The sequence below is a fragment of the Carcharodon carcharias genome, chromosome 1, assembly GCF_017639515.1.
Source record: "Carcharodon carcharias isolate sCarCar2 chromosome 1, sCarCar2.pri, whole genome shotgun sequence".
Taxonomy (NCBI): domain Eukaryota; kingdom Metazoa; phylum Chordata; class Chondrichthyes; order Lamniformes; family Lamnidae; genus Carcharodon; species Carcharodon carcharias.
The window spans coordinates 219,683,661-219,705,329 of record NC_054467.1 but is presented as its reverse complement, the minus strand read 5'-3'; the positions used below and the strand labels follow the sequence as shown (position 1 = coordinate 219,705,329).

The 21,669-nt window shown below is 42.6% G+C and overlaps 1 protein-coding gene across 1 annotated transcript in view; it reads left to right on the top strand.

Annotated features, from left to right (window-relative positions):
* Positions 1-21,669, top strand: part of dcc (DCC netrin 1 receptor) — a gene marked incomplete at its 5' end in the record, with an annotated part of 933,706 nt that overhangs the window by 631,262 nt on the left and 280,775 nt on the right. Inside the window, one exon of the mRNA XM_041183487.1 lies at positions 3,091-3,140. Coding sequence (XP_041039421.1) covers positions 3,091-3,140 — 50 coding nt within the window. The remainder of the gene's footprint in view (positions 1-3,090; positions 3,141-21,669) is intronic.

Below are 21,669 nucleotides of genomic sequence, written 5' to 3'. Positions count from 1 at the left end.
CTATTAAACTCTGTTGACTTGATTTTTGTTCAGAACTGGAACAGCAGGGGATTGAAGCAGGCACTTAACTGCCTGGCCTCCATCCTCTCTCATCCCCAGGTATAGCAAGGTCTGAGAAATTTTAATTGCTGGGTCTCTTTTACATGGCTTGACACTGACTCCGACGCCAAACCCCAGTTGAAATGAATTTTCTCTAGGATGGGTAACTTTCCTGTGTGTGAATTGAGGCAAGTAAAAATTGTTGGGGGTGGTGATAGGAACGCATCAGGAATATGGTACAAACTCTCTGTACCCCTGAAAAGGAAAACTTTGCAGAGATATGGGGAAAAGGCAGGAGTGGCATGAGGTGAAGTGCTTATTCAGAGGGCAAGCACAAATACTACTGGCCTCTTTTTGTGTTGTATCCATTCTATGATAACAAGTTTTTCATTAAGTCCTATCAGTTAGATATGTTGACTCATTGTTACACAATGTTGTTTCCTTGTTGAATCAGATTGTTGTGCTGATATTCATGTCAACAAGATTGCTAACTAGTTCTCATGTAATTGTTACATATTCTGTCATTTTATCCTGCCATCATGATCTACCATCTATCTAGCTTCATAACATGCTGTTGATAGAGTTCTAAAATCTGGCTCTGCCAACTAGCTTTGCCATCTTAGTCCTCTCAGCCTTTGTCTTGTTCTGTCACTGCTTTATCTATTTTTTTTCTTACAGACTTAATTTTCTTGATCCTGTTACACAGTTCCATTCTCTTCTACAGCCTCCTCATGAAGATTATTTCTATCATCTTGTTGTCTATTAGTGCTGAGGATTAGTTCTTGCTGTTCAGTATTCTTTTGTCAATTAGCTCTATAGCTTCATTTCTTCAGCCTCCTTTTCTTTGTTCCCTAATTCTGAGAATTAGTTATTGACCAGTTCTCTATTGGTGGTCATTTCTTTTGTGAACTGACTTCTGGTTTGGTTTCCTGAATTTCATACTGACTGATTGGTAGTCATTCTGCTGAGATATTTCATTAATTACAACCTGCTTCACTGGGGATCAAAAGAGAGAGGGAAGTGAGCTAAAAGAAAAACATATACCTGACAGATGAGTGAATTAGACATCTGAAATCTTTTACACTTTTAAAAATCCAAAACACACAAATGCATGGCTAATTTGTACTGAATTATGATAAAATAATAGAGAACTCCTAGGTTATTATAAAGAAAAATTATTTATATTACAATTCCTGTTGATGTTGAAAACTTTTTAAAAGATTTTTTAATTCCCAGTGATCAACTTAAAGGAATTGCATGACAAGATTTCAAGTTAAGACTTTTACTGTAACAAACAAACTAAAAGCAAAGAATCTAAACATTACTTAGTAGGCAACTGATACTCCAAACTATAGAAATTATAACCCTTATTAATGTCTTAATTCAACTAATAAGCCTATGCTGCATACATATACCTTACAGCACATTCTCCCTGGATGACAGTCTTTTCAAGAAATGGTATAAAATCACTCCCAGTTTCCAGTGGGCTCTCATCTCCATATTTTGCTAACAAGCAACATCCAGTGACCAAAGATCCTCTCCCTCGGTCCTCTGAGAATTTCTGAACCAACTATCAACAGTAACGCCCACTCAGGTGATTTCTTCACCCAGCCTCACCAGGACAAATCTTCCAGAGCCTTTAGATTACCACAGAATGTGTCTCTTCAACCAGACACTGTCCTCCCACCTTTATTCTACTTGATAGCTTGCAGAGAACTAGCAGCCTTCTCCTCCCTACTGACCACACCAACTGCGACTTTTTTGTCTCTATGAGACCTCTCTCTTTCTTTCTTTCTATCCAAGAACTCAAAGACAGAAAATCTGCAATCAGCCCAGCTGCTCCTGCCATTGTTTACAGGTGTGAATGTTTTGCACCTCTCTCAGTAAGTCTCAATCTGGGCCATGGTCTCCATGGTGACCAAGCCATACAGGCTTGTCAATGGGCAGAACTTGTAGGTCACCTGACTCTCCTCATTATTCCATTTTACCTTGAATTAAAAAGACAGCCCAAAACATAATAATCTTTTAAAACATCGCATTTGTAACACCTGGTAACCTCAAGACTCAGCACATGGTTGATCAATATTTTAACATCCTGGACAGACATCTGCTTAAGAATGGGGCTAAGGTCTATAACTCACAAAATGAATAGTTATCAGAACATGTTAAAGTCTGTTTCCTGACCCAAATCCACCACCAACCTATCCACTTTCAACTTCAACTGAGATCAGAAGGAAGGAGGGCAACCAGTCCACTTCACAGAAATGGGTTGGTACTTTAAGGATGACAATGAAACCGGCAGCTTTATTGTCATTCAGTTTCTCAATGACTAGGGGAACCTGACAGCTTCATTGAGTTGAAGAATTGGTGGATTCAGGAGGTGAGTGCCTTCACTGATAGCTCTGGGTCCAGGTGCCAGCCTTTGTGTTTGGGCACCCCAGCACCACCTTCACCTCTGAGGCACCTGATCCCACCATGAATCCCCTGAGCCTGTAATTCCCCCTACCCACCACCCCCCCCCGCCCCACCACCACCACCACCACCAACAGGTCTTCAATTCACACTCCCAACACCAGGTCTCCAGTTCACATTGCCACCACCAGGCATCTGATTCCCCCTTCCACCACCAGGTCTCCAATTCTAGCCCCCCCCCCCTCTGGACCTTCAGGGAATGCCAATCCACCCAATTGTTGGCCACCCCACACATTCCCCCAACACACCTCTCCCAGCATCGACACTCACTCCTTCCCCAATCAATCCATTGCCCTCCCCCTTCACATAATTGGTACCTATTTCCCTTCCCCGACTGATTGACTCAACCCACAACCATCAGATCCCTTCAAGATCACTTCCCAATCCCCCCCACTGATGTGGATTTACTCAATCAGGCTGGCTTCCATACTGGGAGTTAAATTCCAGAGCGTGGGGGAATTCCCAGTTTTCTAACCCAATGGATCAGTTAATTAAAAATACAGCTCATTATGAAGTATAACTTGCCCGGTGCTTTCTTTTCCTTCCCTTTAATTATCTATTTTTCTTGTGTTTTTGCAGTGCCCGGTGCACCCCCTCAGAACGTTTCACTGGAGGTGGCAAATTCTAGAGTAAGTATAGAAACCTTTTTCTTTTAACTACATGGAGTCTGTTTGAATTGCTGATAGAGCTACATCAAATTCAGTTTCAGTGACCTCAAGACAGAGCCAATGAGATAGGGCAAAGAAATCTGTGTGTTTGTGGTATATGTGAGAGGGGGAAAGAGTCATCCTTGTCAGGCTTTTTATATTGAAAAAATATAATTGGCTAATATTTTGACCTGAGGTTCTTACAAATTGACCATTATTTTACCTGGAATTGATCATTTATTCTTTCCACTTCAGTTTAGCAATTGTGTCTATATAATAGATATTGCTGTTTGTCTAAGGAGCTTTCTGCACTTGAGACATCCTTCCACCATAGCTGAGTGAATAGAAATTGTGTTGGATTGTCACTGACCCAAAGAGTGGGTCATCCATACATTAGAGTGACAAATTTACAAGCAGTACTCTGCTCAGTTAATCCATTGATTGCTCAATTGACATTGTTGTCTGAAGTGAACAAACATGTTTTCATTTAAGAATAATATAAATATCCAAGGCAAACTAGAAAGCAGAATAAATATCCTCCCAAACTAAATATGGATGGATTTTAATCTACATTTCTGGAAGAAATTAACGTGTAATTTTAGAGTTGATGTTGATTCCCTCTGACTTCCAAGAAAACATTTAAGGGCTGAATTCCCAGTGTGATTTTAGATGCCATGCTACAAAGCAGTAATACCATTTAAATAATCACTGGAGGCTAAGAATAGGTCAGTGGCCATGGTTTTCCTATAACAGATCTTTGGTGTTGCAGGATTGGAAGTCAAGTTTCCAAGTTGTGAAAATAGGAACATTTTGTATTAATTTAAAAAAATGTTTGTTTGAGGTTGCATAAGTTCCATTGGCATAGATACTAATAGGACGTTGAAGGGAGGAGATGGCGATTGCCATTTCTTATCCTCCAACTCATGCAGACAATCTGCTGGTGATTTCATCTTCCAAGGAGAGCAGTTTTCAGCCATAAAGACTGTAAAATCCCTACTGAAATCCATTTTGAAAGGTAATCATATTGGAACAGAGCAGCTTTTAGGAAAATGAAGAGTGATCTCCTGAAGGTGGGAAATAAGCAAACGGGACCATAGGAGACAGGGGCCTGGATTTTTATCCTCAAGACGGTTAGGAGAAATTGGGGAAAATTCCTGGCTCGGCCCTCCAGCCTTGGGGGAAAGTGCCCACTAAAGCGGGATCTTCTTTGCTGCAGGCTGGATGCAAGCCGGAGTTGGATCAGCTGACTGGGGAAGAGGTGCGGAGGCAGCCACAAGGGTTGCGGGTGCAGATGTGGGGTGTTTAAAATGCCAGCCACAGTACTGTGGGACTTTGTCCCAGTGAAAAAAAAATACTGCAAGGCCCTCCATCCCTCATCCCTTATAACCAGTTGATCCTCCAAACACTCCCTGTGCCCCGTCCATGTCACCTCATGCCCCCCCCCACCTACCCATCCCTCAGGCCCCTCTTGCAACCTTTGCAGGTTCTGCCCCTCCACCCACCCCTTATGTCCCTCATGTTCCCTATGCCGGCTGTGGCATTTCCATTCCCATTGACCCACTATACTCTTTCTACAACCAATGAACATCACAGTGCACAGTGCAATATTATGTAAAAAAAAGCTCTGAAAAATGTAAGCCATTGATCACTTTTTCCTATGGAAAAATAGTCTGGAAGGCAAGCTAATAAAAAAGCCAATCAGTTTCAAAAACCATAAACCACAAACACTTGAAAATGTTTACTTATGTCAACAAACATTGTGAAATTGCCCCCAGAGATCAGAGCTTGAGCTGACAATCAAACAACATTTCCATTGAGGAGCAGGTATTCTGTTATTCTAATTAATGTTTGAGCTCTCAGCCAAGCATACATAATGAGGTAGCTATTTAGCAGAACTTGGCCTCCCAATGGTGATGATGGAATGCCCAGTCAGTTTTGGGGGCTGGGCCTCATTTGTGTTTTGGCTGAAGGGCTGCAAGAGACAAATAAACATTCTGGAAAGCTCTGGGGCAGCAGAATATCAGATGGTCCAGCTAGCCTCCAAGCCAAAAGAAAATAGGTCCTGTGGAGAGGAATCCTATCTCAGCGGAGGGGCAGGATGGGGAATGAATCTGGAGTGACAGCAGACTGGGCCAGTTTTCCGCAGTCCAGAAGAGCTCTGCTGGTCCTCCAGAGCTCACAGAAGTATTGTAAAATTTAACATGTGCTCCTCTTCAGTTGGATCGCCAGTACATACCGGGCAAAGTTGTGCCATGCATTATCTGCTCAATGCTGCTCTAACATGGGGTCCTGTGTATGTCATATGAGCCTAGAGTTTGCATATTAAAAGGGCTTACTGCCAAATTTATTCTGAAGTTCCAGCCGCTCAGCAGTAGGCTCTTGGGAGGAATGTGATGGCCACTGAGACAGTGGAAATAGAGCAATAAGTCATTGCCCACCATTTGCATGGTGGTATCTTCCCTTTTCTACCAGGAGAAAAGCTTCAAAATAGATCAGTAATGGGTATTTTATTTTTAAAGATCAGACTGCAACATAGGAGCTTAAGAAGGTCAATTTTCTAGGTAGAGTTCTAAGACTGTCCCTCCCCCTCCTGCCCTTTTCATTACTTTCTCTACCAGCTTTAAGAACTTTGTTCACATGGGCCCCTATGTCTCTTTGCTCCTTGACAGCTTGTAATATCTCATCATTAAGAAGTAATTCTGCTTTGTCTTTCTCAGACCCAAAGTGGATGACCTTACATTTAAATTCTTGAGCTCAATCTGTCATAATTTTGCCTTCTCATATAGTCTATGGCCCTAATAACTTTCAGTTCCCATCTAAACAAACTTATAGTGCCTCTGAACTTAGTATGACCTGCAAACTCTCTTCCTTTATCTAAGTCATTAATGTATAGAGTAGAAAGCTGAAGCCACAGTACAGATCCATTGGGAACAGCACTTGTTGCAGCCCACCAATCAGAAAATGTTTCCTTTATTCTAACTCGTGCCGCCAAACCAATTACTGACGGAATGAATATATAACATAAAAAAGAAAGAACTTCAAGTTTCACCTCCATGGAGAAATAGAGGTTAGAAGCAAACTATAATTGAAGATGAGAGCATATGGACCCTATGGGTATGATTAAAGATATAGGAGAATAAGGAAGAAGGTTGAGAGAGATAAGGAAAACAAGGAGGTGGTGTCTGAGAAGAGAAGCTCAATAAATATTAACAAGTATAGTAAAGCATTCTACAAATGTATTAGTAAAAAGAGTTATTAAGTGTAAGGAAGGACACCTAAGAGGAAGGGGAGGGCAGTGACCTAATAGGAAATTACCTAAAATGGAAATGGATTTAGTAATTACTTCACATCATTGTTGTTTACATAAGAGAAGGATTTTGGTGAGTAGCTAAATCTTGGGGGTCGGTTAGCTCAGTTGACTGAACAGCTGGATTATGCTGCAGAGTGATGCCAACAGTGTGGGTTCAATTCTCGTACTGGCTGAGGTCATCCATGAAGATCCTGCCTTCTTAACCTTGCCCTTTGCTTGAAGTGTGGTGACCTTCAGGTTAAACTTACCGCCAGTTGCCTCTCTCTATGCTCCTCTGGGTCTACAATGAATTTCATTTCATTCAAATCCTGAATTACTTAAAGTTGAGGAAAAATCTGTTCTCTTAAATGAAGGAAATGTATAAAAAGAATTAGTTCAGCTAAAGGAGGACATACTGCTGGAACCTGACAGGCCTGATCAAATAACACTGAGGGAAATGAAGGTGGAAGGAGCAGAGATTCCAGTGGATGTGAAAGCACTCTATTTTAATTTGAGGATGTCTATTCCACACACATATCCCACCATCCTGGCATGGATAGCATCTGGTGTAAATCATCTCTGTTTGAAATGGGTGTCCAGGATTGTTGGGCAGCTGGCAGTAAGTATACTAAAGGGCATGGTCAGGAAAGAATTGGAGTACTGAGATCAGAATTTTGGTTTGGAAGTGTTGTGGAAGATTGCAATTTAGTCTTTTTGAAACTTAATTACCTTTATAATGTAAGAAATGTGGCAGCCTATTTGCCCACAACAAGGTCCCAGAAGCAGTAATGAGATAATGAGCAGATAGTCTCCTTTTTTAGTGATTTTGATTGAGGGCTAAATATTTAGTCAGGACAGCAGGAAGAATTTCTTAATCTTCTTGGAACAGAATCTTTTACATCCAGCTGAGAAGGCAGGATGGGCCTCACTTTAATGTCTCATCTACAGAATCATCACTTCTGATAGTGCAGCATTTCCTTAGAACTACACAGAAGTGTCAGCCTAGATTACATGCTCAAGTCTCTGATGTGGACCCACAACCTTCTGACTTTTCTTAGGCTTTTCACTGGTATCACTGGGTTCAAATGAAAATGGGCAGAGCGGGAAAGCCAGTTCCAAGCATTGTCAATGCTTGCAACAATATTTAAAAAGAGAAAAAAAAGAGAGAAATAAATCAAGGATCAGACACAAAGCTTCACTCGAGCCAGATTTTAGAACTCTTCAGCATCAAGGCTTGGGGATTTTTAATGCAACAATAAATTGATAACCACATGTATTAAATTTGCTCTTTGCCAGACATTCACTAACATATAAAAAAAACCCACTATAATTAGTCTGCCTAGAGACTTGAAACCAAATCATAAATTTGTCACCTGCACAAATTCCTAGAGTAAAAACGTGTTCCAATTGTATGTATGAATGACTGTACAGTATCATGAAGTATAACAACTGCTTTTCCCAATGCCTCCCTTGTGCCAGAGTTTGAGTTATTATTACCGCTGGTTTGCAAAAAAAATTGACTCACTTGGTACATGCAAAATAATGTAATTTTTTAAAAAGAAATGACATTTCAGTTTTAATTTGCTTTGGTGAAAGATCTCAGAGGTGAAATTTGTACCCAAGTAAAGGTTAATGTGAAATGATCTATTGTAACTCCCAAGGAAGAAGTACTCAAGTTCTCTCTTTTTGAGGCTTAAGGCTATATACCTTTATAGCTAAATGGGGACAAGAGGACATAGATTAAAATTCAATGGGGGAGGTAAAAAACAATCAATATAAAGGTAATATATCTCCAATTTATTAAGAATGTCATAATGAGTACAAATAGTAAATAGCAACTGGCTGAAAGCTAAAATCAATCCTTCAAAGCCCTATAGTTTTTAGGAGAGGGCAAAACAATATCTGCTTGATGTACCTGGAAGACATATGTGAAAGATAAAAAATGCTGTATCACTACAGTGTTGTGTTAGTTTGATTATTTTTATTAAATACTTTGGATTATGTTGTCTAGTTGGTACCCATTCTATCCAAATCCATTAGAACTGTTTAAACCTTTGGGCCTTAACTTCCCAGCTCCAAGGCTTCTTGGGGGAGATGGATACCGCAAAGATGCACTGGGGAACCCGCCCCCCGCCCCTGGCAAGTAACCGCAAACTTTAGATGGTTCTGACAGTAACCATGTATAGTTACAGAAAAAAAGTTAGAAGGATTAAAACTACTCCTGACTTCTGGGTAACTATCGTACAGACCTACACCTCACCCCTCCATGGTCTCCCCCAGCACCCCTAAAAATTTGCAGTGGACACCCTCCTCCCTCCAACTACTCCTCCCATGGGACTCCGCCCCCCAGGACTTCCCCCAACCCCTGACTCCAAGTTGACCCCACCATCCCAAGGCCTGAGCTGACCCCCCCCATGCCTCCACTAGATCCTATCCACTTACCTTATAAGCTTACCTTGTCAAAAACCTTTAAACTCCCTGAACCTTTAAATTTACCTAGTTTACAGCAGCAGGTGCTGTAAAAAGAGGGCATGGCTTTTTACTTTTGACTTTACAGCTCTCGATGCTAGACCCCAGGGATGTGCTGCACTGCCTAGATCTTGTCCGGCCTGAGTCCGGAAGTTCAGGCGAGATAGGATCACTTGGATTTCAAGGTAAGAACTTTTGAGTGCAGTGACAATCCAACTTAATTGCCACTCCATCGGAAGTTACAGCCCTTATCTCCCTCAGCTTTAAACTAACAGGCTTTCAAGTTCTGTCGAAGGGTCATGAGGACTCGAAACGTCAACTCTTTTCTTCTCCGCCGATGCTGCCAGACCTGCTGAGTTTTTCCAGGTAATTCTGTTTTTGTTTCAAATTCAACCTTGTCCTCGCCTGATTATCCTCTTTGTAAAATCAAAAAGATCTGGGGCTTCTGATTGACAATGAATTGATGATATTGCAGCAATGTTTGATGTCAGTGAGTAAAGCAAATCAGATGTCAGGATGCATTAAAAGGCCAATTTTGAACTGAAGAAAAAGTGGAGTAATTCCTGTCACTTTATAAATCATTGGTATAACTTAAAGCACTGTATGCAGTTCTTGCTGCCTCAGTACAAAAGTAGAAAGTAGATTGCTGAGAGGATATAAAAAGGGAATCCATAATGATTGAGGGGATGGAGGGATTGGTTATGAGCAGCTATTACACGAACGGCAGAATGTTTTCACTGGAAAGAGAAGATTGAGAGCTGATGTGATTATAAGATACTATATACCGTTGACTGTCCAGACCAGTGGAAACAGAGGTAGGTGATTAAATTCAAAACTAATCTGTGAAAACATTGGTCTCAATATTAACCTCCCCACACTTGGTCCACCTCTGGACAGGAGAGGATCAGAGGGCAATTGAAAAGTCAAATATGTGCATTGTGACCACAACCCACCAGACACTTGCTTGCTGCCTTTTTTCAGCAGATTCACTTTTAGTTTACCTGCCTTCCATTTCTACTGCCTTGGAAAGCAGTGACCGAGTACACTTAGAATTATAAAAACACAAGAATCATATTATCTTTCAAAATTCTCATTCTGGTGTGAACAATTTTTACGGCAGCATAATTTGAAGAATCTGGGTGTCCCACTTGGCGAGGTAGGACAATTAAATAACATATTTAAATTGGGCTCCCTTTTGCCACTGGGAATTGAACTTAAAATTTAATGTTGCTGCATGGGTTTGCGAGAGGTTGGGATTCTCATCAGTCAAAGAGAGAGGTGGGAGGCGTGGTTGGGGGCAGAGAATGGCATCTGCTCAATCCTCTTTCTTGGTGCTCTTTGCGTGCCTGGAGGTGCAGGAGTGCTCCTCCCAGACTCAAAGAAGCCTTTCACCTCACCCAGCTTTCACCCAGCTTCTGTCAGCAACCTCCCTCAGCTACGATTGCCAACCTCCCCCAGCCGAGATTGCAACCTGACTTCCACCCTTCCTAATCACGGACCTCTCCTCATTTCTGATTGCTGGGGACTGTCTGCAAGAGTCTCTGCCTGTGCCTTCCTATCACAGGTATATTCTCCTGCCCACTGGCCAAGCTGTCCATTTGGTCAGCTGTGGGCAGGAGACAACCTTCAAGCTCTTAATGAGAACATGCCATTAAAATTGGAAGGACTTCTGAATCCCTGGCCCTGCCGAGTTCTTTGGCCGTTTTCAGCCTCACCCACATCCTCTCCACTTGCTGAATATATTGGGGCAAATATTTCAACGAATGATTGGTCAATCTACGGAACTATTTGTCTATGATGATAATGGAATCAGATCATATTCATTCAAATGTAACTTGAAATAGATTTCTTCTGAAAATAGCAGGCCAAATCTTCTGGACCACATGACTACCTCCCAACCTCCTAACTACCACTCCAACCCAACCTGACTATGGAAAAGGACAAAGAACAATCTAGAGTAAGAATGATTAACTGGGAGAAAGCCAATTTCAATGGGTTAAGAACGGATCTGGGCAGAATAAATTGGAGTCAAAGGTTGGCAGAGAAAATGGTAGCTCAACAATGGGCTACTTTCAAAGAAGAAATAGTTCAGTCAAGGTATATTCCCTCAAAAGGGAAAGGTTGGGCAAACAAAGCCAGATCTCCCTGGATGAAAAAAAAAGAAAGAAATTAAGATAAAGGAGAAAAAATGTATGTATGACAGATGTCAGGTAGAAAATATAATTGAGAACCAGGCTGATTTTTAAAAAATGTATTCATTCATGGGATGTGGATGTCATTGGCTAAACCAGCATTTATTGCCCATATCTAGAATACAGGAGGTTCATAGGGAAGGTAAAAAAGCAAATAAGGAAAGCAAAGAGTGAGTATGAAAGAAAACTGGGAGCCAACATAAAAGGGAATCCCGAAGTCTTCTATTGGCACGTAAATAGTAAAAGGGTGGTAAAAGGACGATTAGGTCCAATGAGAGACTAAAAAGGGGATTTGTGAATGGATGCAGAGGGCATAGCTGAGGTATTGTCTTTATCAAGGAAGAAGATGCTAGCCATGCCATGGTGAAAGAGGAGGCAATTCATTGACTATAAGGGTTTAAAATTGTCGGCGGGCGTGCACATAGGAGTCAGCAGCGTGCCTGCCAACAATTAAAAGGCCCATTAAGGCCATTAAAGTTATAACTGAAATACATTTTTTGTTGCCTGTCCAACCTTATGGTTGGTGGGCAGGTGGACTGGCCAAGTGGCCTTTGCATTTTTTCGGAAACTTCATCCATGGGTGGGATGAGGTTCCAACAGCAAATGAAAATAAAATAAACATTTTAACATTTCATTAATAACGTGTCCCTGCTCATGTAACAGAGCCACATGAGGGGACATGTTTTATAACATTTTAAAAATCTTTATTTTTAGTGATCAAAACTCTTCATCTCCCTGAGGTAGCTCTGTGCTTTTAGGGAGCTTTTACAGCACGCACCCGCGCGCATGTGTAAACTTGATAGACTGTCCACCAATATCCATTACAAGCCTACGACTCCCACAGGTACCTCGACTACAGCTCCTCACACCCCGCTTCCTGTAAGGACTCCATTCCATTCTCTCAGTTCCTTCGCCTCCGTCGCATCTGTTCTGATGATGCCACTTTCAAGAACAGTTCCTCTGACATATCCTCCTTCTTCCTTAACTGAGGTTTTCCACCCACGGTGGTTGACAGGGCCCTCAACCGTGTCCAGCCCATCTCCCGTGCATCCTCCTTCTCCTCCGTCCCTGAAACATGATAGGATCCCCCTTGTCCTCACTTATCACCCCACCAGCCTCCGCATTCAAAGGATTATCTTCCGCCGTTTCCGCCAACTCCAGCGTGATGCCACCCCAAACACATCTTCCCTTCACAGCCGCCCCCCCCCCCCCCCCCCCCCCACCCCCCCTCCGGCAGCATTCCATAGGGACCGTTCCCTCCGTGACACCCTGGTCCACTCCTCCATCACCCCCTACTCCTCTACCCCTTCCCACGGCACCTTCCCATGCAACCGCAAAAGATGCAACACCTGCCCCTTCACTTCCTCTCTCCTCACCATCCAAGGGCCCAAACACTCCTTTCAAGTGAAGCAGCATTTCACTTGCACTTCCCTCAACTTAGTCTACTGCATTCGTTGCTCCCAATGTGGTTTCCTCTACTTTAGAGAGACCAAACACAGACTGGGTGACTGCTTTGCAGAACACCTTCGGTCTGTCCACAAGCATTACCCAGACCTCCTTGTCGCTTGCCATTTCAACACTCCACCCTGCTCTCATGTCCACATGTCTGTCCTTGGCTTGCTACGTTGTTCCAGTGAAGCTCAACGCAAACTGGAGGAACAGTACCTCATCTTCCGACTAGTCACTTTACAGCCTTCCAGACTGAATATTGAGTTCAACAATTTCAGATCATGAACTCTCTCCTCCATCCCCACCCCTTTTCCATTTCTTCCCCATCCTTTTTGTTTTTTCTAATAATTTATATAGATTTTTCTTTTCCCACCTATTTCCATTATTTTTTAAATGTATTTCCACCCATTGTTTATCTCTACCTTTTAGCCTTTTTAGTATTCCTTCCCCCACCCCAACCCCACTCGGTCTATCTGTACCTTGTTTTGTCCTGCTTTCTACTCTTAATTAGCACATTCCTTTAGATAACACCTCTTTGTCCTTTTGTTTGTGACATCTTTTGGTTATCTCCACCTATTACTGGCTTCTTGTCCCAGCAACCCTCCTGCACCCCACCCCCCAACCTAAATCAGTTTATATTTCACCCCATCCCTACTTTTACTTAGTTCTGTTGAAAGGTCATGAAGATTTAAAACGTCAACTGTGCTCTTCTCCGTCAATGCTGCCAGACCTACTGAGTTTTTCCAGGTATTTCTGTTTCTGTTTTTGTTTTGGATTTCCAGCATCCGCAGTTCTTTGCTTTTATCTCCATATAGGACATTAGTTTGCCTCAGCTGGAGTATTGTATCCAGTTCTGGGCATCACACTTTAGGAAAGATGTGAAGTCATTAGAGACACTGCAGAAAGGATTCATGAGAATGGTTCCAGGGATGAGGAACTCCAGTGATGAAGATAGACTGGAGAAGTTGGGACTATTTTTCTTGGAGAAAAGAAAGCCAAGAGGAGATTTGATAGAGGTATTCAAAATCATGAGGGGTCTGTACAGAGTAGATAGGGATAAATTGTTCCCACTCATGAAAAGATCGAGAACAAGAGGGAACAGATTTAAAATAATTGGTAAAAGAAGCAAAAGCGATATGAGAAAAATCTTTTTCACACAGCGAGTGCTTAAGATCTGGAATGCACTGCCTGACAGTGTGATGGAGGCAGGTTCAATTGGGGCATTCAAAAGGGAATTAGACTGTTACCTGAAATGGAAGAATATACATGGCTATGGGGAGAAGGCAGGGAAATGGAACAAAGTGAATTGCTCACTTGGAGAGCCAGTGCCGACATAATGGGCTGAATGGCCTCCTTCTGTGCTGTAATAATTCTGTGAGGATTGCTGAAAAAAAACATTTTGTCGAATGTTTCCAACCTGTTCATTCTCCATGGCCACACCTCTATCAATCAGAGGCCACTTGCTAACGAATCAGCACTCTCTTCTCATACAGTATAAAGTCATTGCTTCCCCTGACATTGGTATTCTTGCGATTGTCCTGATGAGTGCAAGATGAAAAGCTTTGACAAAATGTCTTTCTCCAGCAATACTCAAGTTCTGTACCACCAAACAACTGATTCTGTGATTCTGTCACTATCCCAACTATCGCCCAACTACTCTCCAACCCCGACTCAACTACCCTCCCAACCTTCCATCCTGACCCAACTATCCCCCTATTCCCCCCTGACCTGAGTACTCCTCCCAACCTGACCCGACTTGACTACCCTCCCCACCACCTGACCCAGCCTGACCAATACCCCAACCTGACACAACTAACCTCTGACCCGGCAACCCACTTACTCACCTCATCCATTTACTTGCCTATCCACCTACCTCCTTACCCAACCACCCACCTCACCCACTTATCCACCTTGCCCACCTACACCCCCAAACCACTTACCACCTTAATCACCTCACCCACTTCCCTATTTCACTCACCTACTCACTTACCCACCTACTCATTCACTCACTCACCCATTCATCCCCTCACTCAACTACCCCCCCGACTAACCTCAAACAACTGACTACCCCCCCACCATCCCCCCAACCTGACCCAATACCCTCCTATCTGACCTGACTATCCTTCCCCTTCGATCTCCACCCACTCACCCATTCACTCGTCCATTCACTAACATTCAGACTGGACCTTAAAACTTACCATAAAGCAGCTAGTGCTGTAAAGAGTGGGCATATTTTGCCTTCCCCCAACTCCATTCTGCTCCAACGGAGTTCCCTGATGGATGCTGTGCTCACATTTCTGTCAAAAGTCGGGCTTGGAAGAGCCCAAGTACGCAGCAGCATCGAGCCGGGGGGAGTTCATGGTCACAGTGACAATCTGACGATCATAGAAACATAGAAACTCGGAACAGCAGTAGACCATTCGGCCCTTCGAGCCTGCTCCACCATTCATTATGATCATGGCTGATCATCCAACTCAAAAGCGTGCTCCAGCTTTCTCCCCATACCCTTGGATCCCTTTCGCTCCAAGACCAAATCTAACTCCTTCTTGAAAACATACAATGTCTTGGTCTCAACTACTTTCTATGGTAACGAATTCCACAGGTTCACCACTCTCTGGGTGAAGAAATTTCTTCTCATCTCAGTCCTAAATGGTCTACCCCATATCCTCAAACTGTGACCCCTGGTTCTGGACTCCCCCACCATCAGAAACATCCTTCCTGCATCCACCCTGTCTAGTCCTGTTAGAATTTTATAGGTTTCCATGAGATCCCCCCTCATCCTTCTGAACTCCAGTGAATATAATCCTAATCGACTCAAACTCTCCTCATATGTCAGTCCCGCCATCCCAGGATTCAGTCGGGTAAACTTTCGCTGCACTCTCTCTATAGCAAGTACATCCTTCCACAGATAAGGAGACCAAAACTGCACACAATATTCCAAGTGTGGTCTCACCAAGGCCCTGTACAATTGCAGCAAGACATCCCTGTTCCTGTACTGGAATCCTCTTGCTATGAAGGCCAACATTTGCCTTCTTTACCGCCTGCTGCACCTGCATGCTTACCTTCAGCAACTGGTGTACGAGGACACTCAGGTCTCATTGCACATTCCCCTCTCTCAATTTATAGCCATTCAGATAATAATCTGCCTTCCTGTTTTTGCTACCAAAATGGATAACCTCACATTTATCCATATTATACTGCATCTGCCATGTATTTGCCCCCTCACTCAGCTTGTCCAGATCACACTGAAGCATCTCTGCATCCTCCTCACAGCTCACCCTCCCACCCAGCTTTGTGTCATCTGCAAATTTGGATATATTACATTTAGTTCCCTCATCTAAATCATTAATATATATTGTGAATAACTGGGGTCCCAGCACCGAACCCTGCGGTACCCCACTAGTCACTGCCTGCCATTCAGAAAAAGACCCGTTTATTCCTACTCTTTGTTTCCTGTCTGCCAGCTAGTTTTCTATCCAGCTCAGTACACTACCCCCAATCCTATGTGCTTTAATTGCCGTTGCTCGGAAGATCTGGGCCATTATTTTGGCATACTGTATGTAAGCATTTTGAGACGTGAAAAATAGTAATTGTAGCATTCTCAGCAGGTACTGATGACTTTTGGCCTTTTGTCTCCAAATCTTTCCACAACTGGGGGTCTTCCTTGCTTCATGTTTGGGTCTGTTGTTGATTAATTGATAGAGTTTGATTACTGTCATTCGTCAACAAGTCCATTATCATTGTGTGATGTGACTCCCAGGATGGTAGAAGGCTACAGATGGGCTTTGGTTTTTTCTTATCTAGCAATTCCTATGTTTCTAGAATGGTAAAAATTTGGTCTCTTGAGTGTAAAATGGTGATTTTTCTCTGCATGAGCCATTGGGTGAAATCTTGTGCCCCCACCCCCAACACTGCACCCCCCCTGCCCTGCCACCAAACCTCCCTCTGTGGTGAGTTTGGTGCCAGGGGGGCATTTGTGTGGCAATTAGGGACCCTGCCATCTTTCTGCCTCCACCCCAATTAGATCCAATGATAGGAAGTATGATCTTCTTGCCCCACTGCTAATTAATCCAGCAGCGGGAAGGGGCTCACCATACTGGGAGCGTGACAATCAATCCCTGGTGTGTTTGCTTTTGGGCTCAGAGGTCATGCTTGGGAGGGAGGTAGGCAGGACAGGGACACTAATTCAAAATCACTCAGTGCCTGATCAAAGGACCCAGCATCGGGAAGGAGGGCCCACAGAAAGCCACCCTATTGCTGTTACTTCCTAACCCCCACCCCCACCATCCCCATAACCTCCTTCTCACAACCCCACCTCTCACCATCACTCACCTGTGCCTGGGTACCTCCTTTAATCCAATGCCTCGGGTGGATGTTGTTCCAGCTGCAGCTACTGCTTCCCTCATGGCATTGCTGAATACAGAAGAACTGTAGGCCTTTGGCTGGCAGCTCTCAGCAGGCAGGACTTCTGCCTCCTGGGTCCTTGATCCCGGGAGATGACTGGCTACTGACCTGTCAAGTGTGTGAATGGCACAAGATGCAGCAGGCCTTCCCAAAAAGAGGCAATGCGGGGGGGTCTCGCTGGCTGTCCAACTGGAGACTGAGCCTGTCATTGCCTCCACAAGATTCCACCCACTGAGTCTAATCCCAGCCTCCTCATTCTCCATAACCTTCAATATTGCTAATTTTTTAAGCGTCTATGGGCTGGGATTTTCTGCCCCCCCCCCCCACCCACCTTCCCCCCCCCCCCCCCCCCCAGCTTGCCGGTGGGATCTTCCAGTCCCGCCAAAGTGAATGGAAGTTTGAATGGCCTGCCACATCTGCCGCGCTGTGACCCGCCGCGCCAGGACCGGAAAACCCTGGCTACAAATTCTGTTTCAACCAGAATCGGTAACATAACCTTGGAAGTCCTTGTTAAGGTCAACCTTTATCATCTCAATTTTTGTAAAAGAAATCTCTTATGCTGCATCTCTCTTCATAACTGTAACCATTCATTTCTGGTTACATCCCAGTGAATCTGTGGTACATCTTTCCCATTACTTTTACATCCTTCCTACAGAGCAGTGTCCAAAAGATTACATGATAATCCAGCTGCTGTGCAACTAAGCTCTTGCACAAATTCCTGGTTCATGTATTCTACAGAATTCATGGGTCTTTGTGCATTGAGTTCTGAGAAATGATTTGGGTTTGTAGTATAAAAAATTCCAAGTGAATTATGTTATTGGGGAGTTTGCTTCATGCTGTTGAAAGAGCTGACAGGAACAGACAGAAATCATTTTGAGAGGCTTCCATGCTGGTTTTAGACTTTGCATCCACAGTTAGTTAGTGAGCCAGGCCTGCATTTGGTAATGAGCATCAGTTCAGCTGCTGGCCATTTGAGACACCTTACTGATCAGCAATGACTGTTTAAGCAACAAATTCACTGTGGAAATTGAAGTGAAGATAAAGATCCTTCTATAACTGTATGAATAACTGATAATGGGAAAAAGTTTTGAGATGGAGAAAGGGAGGAATAAGTAAAACATTTGTATCTTAAGCAACTTCATGGGCTAGGAAAAAAATAGAAAAAAGCTGTAGGGTTATATGGAAAGAGCAGGGAAGAGGGGTGAACTGGATAGCTCTTTCAAAGAGGCACAACAGGCAGGGTGGCCTTGATGCTGTATGATTCTGTGATTGGGATTATTATTTGTGAAAAGAAAAACAATGATCGGGTTTTATTGAAATGATATCAGGTGAGAATAGTGTACGCTATTGTAAATGTGCAAGTCACCAAAGGAAAAAATTCCAATTGTATTTTGGCATGGGCAGTGTATTATTCAGGTCCATAGGCTTGCGAACAAGCCTAACTGATCTTCAATTATTTGATTTAATATGGTGGGCAAGCTGCCAATTTTAGCGCCCACCCATCTAGTGTGTTATGGGGACCCAGGTCAGGGGTGGGCAGGACCGTGGTGGGCTAGCCAGCCGACCTATTTTACATGCATCCCTGCTGAAAACACGCCCAACGGGGGCATTTAAATCCAGCCCTATATGTATGTGCAAAGACACAGGAGATTTAAAAGGTAATGTAAAACTTAGAGCATTAATTCTTGGAATAAGGTTGTTTGTTTGTCTTTCCTGGAGCATTCCATTAAAACTGTCCAAACAAACAAATTCGGAACAAAAATAGCGAATGTTGGAAGTGCTCAGCAGGGGCGCACGTAAAATAGGTCGGCTGGCTAGCCCACCACCGTCCTGCCCACCCCCGACCTGGTCCCCATAATACATTAGATGGGCGGGCGCTGAAATTGGCAGCTCACCTGCCATATTTAATTGAATAATTAAAGGTCAATTAGGTTTGTTCGCAAGCCTATGGGCCTGAATAATACGTTGCCCACACCAAAATACAACTGATTTTTTTCCTTTAGTGACTTGCACATTTAAAATAGCGTACACTATTCTCACCTGATATCATTTCATTAAACCTAGCTATTGCTTTTCTTTTCAGTCAGTATCTGTCGAGAGAAATGTTGAACTAACATTTCATGTGGAGTTGTAGCTTTTCAGTGGAGACGGTAGAGAATGTTTTATTGTGAGTATAACACACAAAAAAAGCAAACAACTAGGGGGCTGAAAGAAAACAGGAGTGCAAATGACAATAAATGAAAGGTTCTGGATTCATCTGTGCTCCATAGGAAGAGCCATGTAACTTGTTGATAAAATGCTCTTGTCATTAATTATCTGGAGGAGGTTTGAGTTGCCAAGGAAATCAAAAGCTTTGCTATGTAATAATTCTTCATTTGGAAGTGTGCTGTAGTTGATAAACAAAAGTCTTGCAAAGACCATAAAATAATATCTAAAGATTTCTGCTATGACTCATCACTCTCTGTTCCTTTCTTTGATTCTGTACCTTTATCCTCCTCTACATTTGCTTTTAACTTTCCTCCAGTTTAAGTTATTTCCCTTTGATTTTTTTGAATAAAAATTCTTTTTATTCTCCCTTCTTTCAATGTTTTCCAATCCTACTTTCTCTTCTTAAATTTTATATTTTTTCTTGTAGCAGTTTAGGACTTCATAATTTCCCAAATTATGCTTTCTTATTACCTCTCCCTTTAAATGTTTGTTTTATGATTTGTTTCAACCTTGGTAGTGTCTTGCACTGAGAGGGTTTGCATCTTCAGCTGTATTTTTCAGTATAAAATAATAAACAAGGAGATATAGAGAAAAGGTGGCCAAAGGAGATTTAAAAAAAGAAAGGGACAGACACTTCTCTATTTCAGTCTCTTGGTACCCTTTTGCCAGATTGGGAAATGACTGGAAAATGCAATTTTAATCAACAACTTGCTGGTGTGTTCAGACTTTGCAAATTTAAAATCTAGTCATCTATCCTGTCATAAAAATGTTGGTAATTTTCCATTAGTTGTCATGTCCTGTGGAAACGTGTTCTTTGTTTCTCAGCTAGGTGATGCTACGATCTGAACATCATGTGTATCTGGCATCCTTACTATTGGCTTTCAGCCACAAAGATTTTTGAGGGTTATGTTCAAGGTATTATTCTATTCGTTGCCAATTGACCTGCAGATGATATTCTGTTTTTAATTTTAGATTTCCCACTGTTGCGTTTTGTTTTACTGTTTATTTGTAACTTGTCCTAGTGGAATTTTTTTGGTGATTTTGAGATAGAAGGTTCACTGTTGATCAGGTGATGGTATTGGATGAGGAGGTTCAAGGAAAAGAATATATCCATGACATACTAAACAAAGGGGGATGAAGTAAGGATGGAGAATGAAACAAGGTACAGTAGCTTTTTATGGTCCCATTGTTGGCCTCTGGGTGTTTGTGCTGTGATGTGCATGTACTGCTTTGCTAAGTTACTTTTATGCCTAACTGCCATCTTGCAGTTTTCTTTGGAACTGAAATCTTTGATGACAAGACATGGCACAGTGGACTGATGGTTCCTTCTATTATTATCTTTCTTACTGTGCAACAGCAGCAACAGCTCGCTGAATCTGTTGATTAAGACTATTGATTTCTTTCCAGATCCAAATGCTATTTATTCTCTGGTCATCTGTGCCTCCAGCTGTGCAAGTGGCCCATAGTATGACTGCATTTTGATGTGTCAACTTCCAAGCTGTTGAAAACAGAAGAATAAGAAGAGCTGATCCCACTTCACAAAGTTCATAATTAACTGCACTGCCAATTCGTGACTGTATCGGTGTCTTTACTTTGCTCCTATGTCCCTGGGGCAGCACCAGGAACACTGAAGGGCCACGTAGCACATTGTGTGACATTTGCCAGCCTCCACTCCATACAGTTAAATAGTGACAGGCCCTATCATTGCCTTTTTTTTCTATCAGTCAACTAAAGTATATGAAGCATGGCAAAGATTCTGAAAGTCCCCAAAACCCTTTTATACATCCGTTACTTTCTTGTCTTGCTTTAGTCTGCACTTCTGTAACATTCTTGTATCGCCACAGATCCCAATTCTATTTCCAGTCTCAAACATTTCTTATGCATAACCAAGTTTCAACTCCAGGCACCTACTCACACTTTTTGTTTTATATTTTAACTTCAGCCAACAACCCAAAGGAAGTCTGCAAGCTGATGTTCACTCTGATATCCCTGACTCTCATCTTAACTCCTTTGAATCCCCCTTCTTCAATGCCATATGGTGAAAAGAATCTAATGCCCCCCTAAATTATTTTGCCATCTCTATTTCTCTTCACAGACCCTCTAGAATTTTTTCATCTTTCTATGGTGCAAAATTGAATCTTATCATCTTTAGCTCCTCAAGGGCGAAATCACCATCCACAGCAGCATCAATTTTCATCGTGAGAAATTGTTTCACTTCTCTTCTACTGCTCAGGCTGGCATTAATGTCAACTCCCTTATCATATTGAATAAACTCAAATAAGCACTTCAATCCAATAGCGTATTAGTTCACTTTAGAGTAGCATAAGTATGAATCATGTAATGTGGGACTGATTACAACCATGTAATGTGGGGTTGATTGCAACTATGTAATGTGGGTCAAGGACAATTACAAATAGGCTAGACCAGGTTCTCTTCGTTAATGGATAGTAGTGAGGCAGTTGCATTTTTATGACAGTTATCAACTTACCATACGGTGAGC